Source organism: Eptatretus burgeri, chromosome 8 (genome assembly GCF_056783735.1).
Source record: "Eptatretus burgeri isolate ZD-2024b chromosome 8, Ebu_testis_v1, whole genome shotgun sequence".
Classification (NCBI taxonomy): Eukaryota; Metazoa; Chordata; class Myxini; order Myxiniformes; family Myxinidae; genus Eptatretus; species Eptatretus burgeri.
Window position 1 is genome coordinate 62,943,117 of NC_140968.1, and position 10,000 is coordinate 62,953,116.

At 40.9% G+C, this 10,000-nt stretch overlaps 1 protein-coding gene across 1 annotated transcript in view; it reads left to right on the forward strand.

The window, feature by feature from the left end:
- The window catches only part of SLC25A13 (solute carrier family 25 member 13), a 153,652-nt gene that overhangs the window by 124,555 nt on the left and 19,097 nt on the right, over positions 1-10,000 (forward strand). The window contains exons 11-14 of the mRNA XM_085890459.1: positions 2,522-2,680; positions 4,479-4,531; positions 5,211-5,291; positions 7,722-7,862. Of these exons, the coding sequence (XP_085746585.1) occupies positions 2,522-2,680; positions 4,479-4,531; positions 5,211-5,291; positions 7,722-7,862 (434 nt within the window). The remainder of the gene's footprint in view (positions 1-2,521; positions 2,681-4,478; positions 4,532-5,210; positions 5,292-7,721; positions 7,863-10,000) is intronic.

The following is a 10,000-nucleotide window of genomic DNA, read 5'->3' on the forward strand; positions in this document are numbered from 1 at the left end:
CAGTTTGATTGGGATCTTTGTACTGACAATTCCAGCACGGTACATGAAATCCATTTGATCATAATCTTATTCAGTCATTGCTTAAAAACTGCACGTTACCCCCATTTGCTTAAGATCATTCTACTTGAGATGAATCTTTCCTTGTTAAGATCAAGGATCGTTTTTACACTTTATGTTCACCAATGAAATTTCCACTTATAATAATTGTCGTTTCAAAAAGAGCTAACTGCTCTTCATTTAACCGATCTTCCACGTGGACATGTTTCTCTCTTAGTATTTCATTTTTTTATCCTCTTGTTTCTCTCTTAGCTGGACAAATGGTTTATTTGAATGATGGTCAACCAGTTTGAGTAGGACACCTCGCGGCAATAGCTGGTAGTAGCACAGGATGTCCGATACCACTGAACTCGATAAGTGGTGCTGAGAACAGAAGTGGTGGGAATTGTATCACATGAAATAAATTGTATCTCACCATCTGTACCATGGAATTGTATCACCATCTGAAATGGTGGGAATTGTATCACTGTCAAGAAAGTGTTTCCGATATATACCGCCTTGTATCGCATTATTCTGATGATTCTTCTTCAATTACAAAGCTGTATCTGTGCATACAATGGAAAATTGGTCTTCAGAATGACTGGAGTCGGTCGGTCTGCGTTGGCTAAACAAGCAGGACAATCGATTTTCTTCACCAAATGTGGAGAGAGGTGCGTTAACCGCTGTTGAAAAGAACTTCTTCTTTCTTATGCAGCACCAAGGCCGTGGAGTAGCATCATTGGCTGAGGGCGTAGCTGTGCCGCTGATGCATTGCCCTCTGTTGGTTTGGCAGGAATTTGGAATTTGTTCATGGTGCTGGCGATAGCTCGCCAACTCTTCACGAAGGGCACCATGGGATCTTTGACATCCACTAATGAATGCTGGCATATGGAATGCCTGTTTAACAACCATCTGAGGGACGGCACACACATTGATGAATCACCCTGCCCGTGAAACACCGGGATGAGAATTTATAGCTGGGTATCCAAAATTAAAGTTTTTGAGCTCTCAACATCTTCAGTTTAAGATACCACAAGTCATCTAGGTATTTTCTCTGATTTAGTAAGCATAATGACAGAAGGTCTTATTGTATCTTAACGTGATAGTCTCAGTAAAAAAAGACAACATATATGCAACACCATTCTCTCTCACCTTTCATGTGAATGGTGAGAAAACTTCATCCCATCTCAGTTGCTAGTTTTCCTGCCTCAACTTCATCCCATCTCAGTTGCTAGTTCTCCTGCCTCAACTTCATCCCATCTCAGTTGCTCGTTCTCCTGCCTCAACTTCATCCCATCTCAGTTGCTCGTTCTCCTGCCTCAACTTCATCCCATCTCAGTTGCTAGTTCTCCTGCCTCAACTTCACCCCATCTTCACCCTTCACCAACATTCACCCCCATCTCAGTTGCTAGTTCTCCTGGTGGTTACCTTTTGGCTGCCAGCTGGCGGCAGCACTGCCTGTCCACACATCCCAATGTAGTGTGGCCTTTAGTTGCCTCATAACAGCCTTCAAGGCCAACATGCGGTAGCTCAAAAACCTTGCCCGGATGCTAAGGTACATGCACACAAAATTTGGGACCTCTAGGTGCTGTGGTTCGGCTGTGAAAGCGTAACAAACAAATGCACACACAAACGCACAAACACTTGAAATGATTTATATCGTATGATGTAATGTCTTGTTTTGCTTTGTCGTTCAGTTATGAATTATTTTTTGAAGTCACTTTCATTTTGATAGGTCTGGTTTTTTTTTATATTTCTTTTTTTTCTTTTTCTTCGCTGTATACGCCATTCTCTGGAAATTTGAAGTTTTTTCAACAGTGTTGATTTGGAACTTTTATCATGAATTTCCTCTGAACTTTTTTCCTACATTTATGTACCTTTTACTCTTCTAGAAGCTCTCCCTAATTTTCTTTCTTAGTAATTCTTTATGGGTAATCATGTCGAAAGTTTGATGGAAAAATATAATAGTAATTGATTTTTTTTTTTTTTTTTTATAAATCACACCCACGTCCGAAGGAAGAGGTTCAGTTTGGCATTTTTAATATGAAATAGGCAACGCCTTGAAATTAACAAAACCCTTTAGACTTAAACACGGTGGTTGAGAAAAGTTCTTTTTTGACGACGGTCGGTCGGACATCGTCAAATATTGAAGCGGCTTCACCACTTAAAAATATCTTTTCTGTGATGTATTCGTAGTAAGTATGAAAGTTCCGTTTTGCATAGTTTTGTTCAAACAAAATACTGATTGTGTCTCCTCTAGCTTATATGATAATAACCTCTTGCTTATTGCTATCATTAACTGGTAGTTGACATTTATTAATTATATCCTATACTCTTTGGGTTGTGAAATTAATTTTGTGAGAATTTTTTTTTTTTTCATCCCATGTGATCGTTTGCTATTTGAGTGCAATTTCTACATGTTGCATTCCTTCTCCCCATCCTTCTTACCCTCTATCCCACTTTGTTTCTCATTTTCTGCTTGAAGCCGTGGGTGCAACGGCAGTATACCCCATCGACCTTGTAAAAACACGCATGCAAAATCAACGCTCTTCCGGCTCATTTGTGGGCGAGCTCATGTACAAGAACAGCTTTGATTGCTTCAAGAAGGTGGTCCGATATGAGGGTCTATTTGGCCTCTATCGAGGTAAGACTGCAGAAAATAAAAAGAAAGATATTTTGGTCTTTGGTGAAATGTAATTATCTATTGAAAGCCCAGTTGTTGTTGTTTTGCTTGTCATTTTTTTTTTTGGGGGGGGGGGGGTTATATTTGCTTTTGGTTGAGACTCTCGCATGCAAAAATGTTGTTGGAGGCACAAGTGGAAAATTAATGAAAGCATGAAGGTGTTACTCTTTCAGGTTATTTCGTCCTTGTCCCAGAATGGTTTCCTCTGACCTCGAGTACACAAACGTGATGGTAACTTCACTAAGATCGTGTTTACTCATTAGAGTAGGTGTGACAATTGGCAGTATTTTGGCCTTCTTGGAACCAGTCGTGAAAGATGGGGCTTTTTGAATTTAATTTAAGCCGTAAATCGTGACCTCTCCAACAACTCTTCACCAGTGATTGCCACTGCTGTTGGCTTTCAGACCATCATTGCAGCTTCAGGTGTGAACCCATGTTTGGGTTTAGCTTTCGGCACAAAATACCATGTGGTGTGACTGGCCATCTATTATGAGTAGGAGATAGGTGCTTTCTCATTAGCGAATCCAAACAACTTCACAGTTGAAGATGAGCTTGGTTCGGCTATCGAAGCACACTGAGCCCGCATGGGCTGTGGTAAGTCGTTAAAAGAAAGCCCGCCTCCGCGTGCCAACCATGTGATGTCCATAATGGTTCAAAGGTGCAGCTTAATGATTACATGGTGACAGGTGTGAAAATATGCTTCATTTTAAATCATATTTATGTTCATACATCAGGTATTGTACTCTGATGCATATAAAAACTAGAACGGCACTGGGTAGAGCGCATACCGCCGCCAGACTGAGCAGTTCACGTTTTTTATCCCACTGATAGGCCAGATCTGAATCAAAGTATAATCGGTTTCTTCTTGTCACAAACAAACCCAACCTGTCCGCGACGTTTCCTTGGTATCGGTTCACAAGTTTTTTGAGATATCCTGCTTGCACACAGATAGATAGACAGACAAACAAACAGGGGTGAAAACATAACCTCCGTCCACCTTCATTGGCATCGGCAATGAACAAAGATTGTACAAACATGTTTTCTTTTATATATTGTCGAAACATTCTCGGTTGTGGGAGATTATTTTAAAAGATTATTTTATTGTTTCTGGGGGGAAATAATTATATTGTACCCATGATTTTTGGTAAGGTGCATAGACAGCTCTCTATCAACTAGTTTTGGGGGAGGTGGGGTCAAGGTTGAAAAATCATCATCACGAGCTATTTCTTGTTGGAGTGACATTAAATGGTGTAAGTCCCGATTTTCCTGCTGAGCCAGCACAATTATATGGGTGTGGGTTTATGGGGGGAGGGGGGCCTGGATGTGGATATCCTGGCAAGGGGTCACATGGGGTTTTTTATGCATATTCTGCATCTTGTGCATACCTTGCTCAATATTCCAATAACGTCGTCACCACCAAATGTTTTATTGTGTCGGTCATGTCGATGTAGTGTAAGCACACCTTTGTTGTTGCATTTGTCTTTTAAGCATTGAAAAGGTTGGAGGTCATGATTCTGATTGGAAGGTTCAATTTACACAATTTATTTTTTTTGCGAATAGACTTTCCTCGTTATTCCCCAGAAATATCGTCAAGCAAGCATTCATTAGTTTGGGGGGGGGAGGGGGCAATGGTTATGCTGTGCACATGCATACAAGGAAATGACGATCAAAAGCCCTTGATTGTGAATCTTCCAGTTTCATGATGTTTTTTTTTTTCTATGGTGCAGTACTAAAAGGAATAAACATTATTTTGCCCCAGGTTTGATTCCCCAACTGTTGGGGGTGGCTCCGGAGAAGGCTATCAAGTTGACAGTAAGGTTTCTCCATCATCAATACCTTTGAGAGACTGTACAAGCTTGTTTCTTAACCTTGCAATGGGTGCTTCAGCCAAACTGATCTTTATAACGTGCGTAGCTCGAGCGCTGGGCCGGCCATTCTTGGGTGTCGAAGTGAGCCGGATGTCATCTTACCGCTGCAAAAACACCTAATTAACTGCTGTAACAGATGACATAGCTCAGCCGAATGCTGATACACTGAATTATTTCACTTCAACTCTCTGATCCTTTTTCCACTAAAATCTGGGCCTGTTCATCAGAGCCGGCCGCTTTCATGAACCATTAAGCAATGGAAAATCTCGCACATCAATGTGACTGAAGCTTAACATATTCAGGCTCATCGATGGAAGCTGACCTTACGATTGCTACTGGCCCAATGATTAGTGCAACGTAAACTTGCACAGCATGGCATTGCGACCTTTGGATTTGCATTGCGCTTCAGCTATGGAAATATTTTCAAGCAACGCCTCGTTAAGGTGGCAGCAGGGAAATTTCAAAATTTTGTTGCCATTGAGCTTTCCATTATATCAAGTTTCATGGCTTCAGCATTGACTTCCTGCTGTTCCCTCACTTTGTCTGAAGTTTAAAAACTGTTAAACAGCATTATATATCGGGGTACTTTTCAATTCTGTCCATATTCTTCTTCTTTTTTGTAGGTTAATGATTTTGTAAGGGACAAGTTCACTGGGAGAAATGGTGCCATACCTTTACCTGGAGAAATTCTTGCTGGTGCTTGTGTAAGTATTTTTTTTTTCCTGTTATTTGTGGAAGTTTTGAATGGGAAGAGCTGCGTGTGGGGTGGGGGTGGACGAAAGTTATGCCGGTAAAGTTATGCTGGGAAAGTTATGCCGGCAACATCTTGGTTGACATTGGATTCACACTATTCCACTGAAGATGTGATGAAGCTTTTTTTTATTGATAGGATGGAGTTGATTTTGAAAAGGATTCCACTCCAAAACCAGGACGTTTAGCAAGTTTGCGCGGGAACCAAACCGCGTGTCAAACCTGCACTTCCTCATTCATTTCGAATGTCCTTGTTCCTGGTTTTGCATCATCAAAGGCAGATCCAGCTATACAGCGTTAATAAGCTGGCCAGGGTCATGGCCTTTGACCTTCCACAATGATGAGACCCTTTCTATCCGGTCAGTCTTATCCATGACCGATGCGACCTTTTTGAGTGCCATTGGATCTCTCCTTGATTTTTCTTTCGGCAGCCCTTCTCCAGTGTTAAAGTTTTACCGCACAGCCACCTGACCCCTCCAGTGTGCTTTGTTCTCCGACCATTGTCCGCTTGCTTGCTCGAATGACCTCATCTTATCTGCACTGATTGATTGATTGATGAGTGCATTTTGCCTTTTAATTTTGAGCAAGTGCAAAGTTAGCTGGTTAAGTGTAGAAGCCTTGGCTTTATTTGTATGCACTGTGCTGTCCATGTGGAAGTCTATGGTGAAACATCATTGATTTGAACACAACCCTGATGTCGAGTGTGTGTTTGGCACTGAGTTGAGTGACCAAATATACTGTGTGTTCAACCTCTTCGCAAGACTTTCTTATAGCGAAGTGGAATTGCTTCGGTCACTTGATTCTCTTTGATTCCCTTTGATTGTCAAGAATGCTTGAGAATGCTCGGCTGCAGGAAGAAGAAATTTTGTGCAGACCTGCGTCCTACTCTGATATGGAACTGATTAAGATTTCGGAGAAAATCTGTAAACTCCACTAGCATTTCCTATGTGACGTCACAAGTAGTTCTCCGATATCATTTAGAGATGTAAAGTAACAGAAAGGTTGAACTTCACTTTTATAATTAGATTTCATGAAATACTTGTCATGTTTTTCACGAAATGTCATTTATGATTGTGACTTCACCGCTTTGGTTACCAGTTAGTAAATGTCACAAGAGGCCGGCAGGACAGCCTCGAGGTATGCACACTCACCTGTGAGCTGTTTCGCCTGGGTTCAAATGTCGACCGTGATATAAACTGCCATCCAGGTGTTCATTGAGCCATCAATGCATGCGCCATCCATTGGATGAACATTAAACGAGCATCCCATCTGCCAGCATTAGTTTGTGGACGTTAAATGTCCCACTGTGTCTTTCGTGAAGAGTCGACGAGTTCTTACCAGCATCCTGAACAATTAACTAATTTTTTTTGTCCTGGCTGACTGTTAGGAAGGCAATTGCAAGCCACCCAGCATAACAATTGCCCAGGAACTACTTCTGCAACACTCGTGCTCTTTTAAAACAAAGAGAATGGTGCATTGACCATGATGAAATGTAGCAAGCAGTTACTACAAGGCCAGCCATTAATAAAGCTTGAACCAGGTTGTAATATTCCTTTGCATTAAGAAGTCATCTCGCCCTGTTACGGCCAGTTTGTGCATCCATTTATATCACCGTGTTTCTTTCAAAATGTGCACCCCAAATGATGATCATTTTTTGTTTATCCTGTGCCTGCCGGTGTACATTATTGCTGGGAAACACGGCTGTGCCGCTGATGCTGGTTAGGGCAGGAATTTGTAATTTGGCCATTCTGCCGGCGGAATACTCGCCTACTCTTCGCAAAGGGCACCATGGGATCTTTTAACGTTCACTAACGACGGAACGCCCAGTTTAATATCCATCCGTGGGACGGCACACATCGATGAATCACCCTGTCTGTGAAACACCGGGATGAAAGTTCATAGCTCGGTGCAACATTCAAACCCACGTGAGACAGCTTTGAGGTGAGTGTGCATACCTCCAGGCCATCCTGCCAGCTCACTCCAAATTATGTTAACTAAACATCATAAACAGTTAAAAATTGGCAAATTTAATAATGCTTGTTCAGGGAAAGGTCAGAATTTGGGCCTTGCTTTGTAAATCTCGTTTATCCAATAAGCATATAAAGCCCAATTCAAAATGGTTGAATGTCAATGTTTGAAATTTCGTGAAAAAAAACACAAATGGTCATGAATTACGAAAGAAGGTAACATCCCACTAACACTTCCTTGTAGAAGGATTAAACTTTGTACAGCAATTCGATTTTGGATGTCTAACAGTAACCTCAGTCCATTTTCGCCTGTTTAAGATCACAAAATATAACACTAAGTGTCACTTTGTATGTCTATGAGGTCGATTCTTTGTGAGATTTGCTTGATGAGATCTCTCTTGATGAATGCATTTTCAGGCTGGTGCTTCGCAGGTGATTTTCACAAACCCTCTGGAGATTGTTAAAATTAGACTCCAGGTGGCTGGAGAGATCACGACCGGGCCCCGCGTCAGCGCACTCACCGTACTCAAGGATCTCGGCTTCTTTGGCCTCTACAAGGTGCGTGTTATGAAGGAACCAGGTCAGGGCGGTTATTGGGTGGAGGTGTGGAATAAGATCCTGGAAGATTGATACACAAAGCAAATTGACTTGTCTTTTGGGCACTGACTGCACTGAGTTCAAAACACAAAATGATGTTGCTGTTGCATGGGATCAAAGGTCAGATGTTATGGTGTCATCCATTTCATTGCCTCCGTCACTTGAGGTGGACGTCACTTACGTTTTCACCTCTGTCTGTCTGTCTTTGTGTTTGTTTTTGTTTGTTTGTTTGTTTGTTTGTTTGTTTGTTACTTGCAAAAATCGATGTTTCAAGTATATTGGTTGGTCACATGCGTTGTTCTGTTTGTCTGTTTTTTGTTTGTTTGTCTGTATGTCAATCGCCGACGGGTCACAGTTTTAGTCCGATCTTCACGAAACTTCACCACCTGGTCGAGTTAGTTATAAGCAAGAAGCCGATTGATTTTGGCGTCAAAAAGTCAACGTAGGCCAAAGGTCAACAGCTTTATAAAAAATTTTAAAATCCTCAATTTTCATCTGATTGACTTAAAATCTGAAGATGATTGGCATATAATGTCACTGAATTCAATCACCAATGATTTTTGAAGTCAACTTAGGCCAAAAGTCAACAACTTCGGTAGAATCCTCAATTTTCAACAGATTGACTTGAAATTTGAAGACCATTTTCATTTCAGGTCACTGAATTCAAGCACCAATTATTTTTGAGATCAACATCAGCCAAAAGGACAATTTGGGCCAAATTTTCTAAAATCCTCAATTTTCATCCGATCGACTTGAAATTAGAAAAGGATTTACATATCAGGTCACTGAATTCAACCACCTATTTTTTTTTTCTATCAATTATATCTGATGATATTATATATTATAATTATATTATATTATATCTGAGGTCACCATCAGCAAAAAGGTCAACATTGGCCGACTTTTGAAATCCTCAATTTTCATCCGATTAACTTGAAATTTGAAGATCATTTGCATTTCAATTCATTGAATACAACCACCTATTATTTTTGAGGGCAATATTGGCCAATAGGTCAACATATCAACACGGGCCAAAGTTCTAAAATTGTCAATTTTCATCCGATCGACTTGAAATTTGAAGACTATTTGCATATCGGCTTAATGAATTCAAGCACCAATTATTTTTCAGGTCAAAAGGTCAACACGTGCCTAATTTCTAAAATTGATGGGGCCAAAAACTACATATATCATTATATCTCAAAGATGTGGACGAGTTGTGACAAAACAAGGTGGATGAGTTGGTTATGTGACGAGAACAAATGAAATAGATTTTGGTTTAGATCCATCCCCTCAGTGGGACAAAAAACGAAAACTGTTCAGCCTGGCAGATGTATGCACTCTACCGAGTGCCGTTCTACTTTGTTGTTTTGCCAAGTGTCGCTCTATGAGTGATTTTTAATTTTTTTGGTTTGCTTGTTTGTCTGTGAGCAGGATATCTCAAAAAGTTGTGGACGGATTCGGATGAAACCTTGTGGACAGGGTTGGGTGTTTGACAAAGGACGGATCGATTAGATTTTGGTGAGGTCTTGAGACGGCAATCTTTTATTTTAAGTGATTCTTCACCATTGAGAGATAGGGTCAAAAACAAAAAATACCCTGATGTCTCAAATAGTTATGGATGGATTCGGACGAAAGTTGATGGATGAATTGGCTAGGTGACAAAAATAAGGCGATTAGATCCTGGTTAAAGTCCAGATTCAGATCTGGCCTCTCTGTGGGATACAAAACGTAAACTGTACAGCCTGGCGGAGGTATCCACTCAACTGAGTACCGTTCTGCTTACTTTTTAAATCTACTTTTGCTGTTGCATCTCCTGTTGAAAGCATTTTCTTTTGTTGACTATTATCATTGTGGGGCTGTGAAACCTTTATACATTTTGGTCTTTGATTTTTGTGCAATGCTGTGCAGTCACATATGTGATGCCACTGCATGGGTGAATCGCAACAATTTTTGAATCACCACATCGGCATTTTGTGGCTATTTCATTAAATCATAGGTCTGTTTTTAACTTGTTTGTGCATATCCCAAAGCAGGGCTGGCAGGACAGCCTAGGGGTACGCACCCTTGTCTCTAAGCCGTCGTGCCTGGATTTGAACACC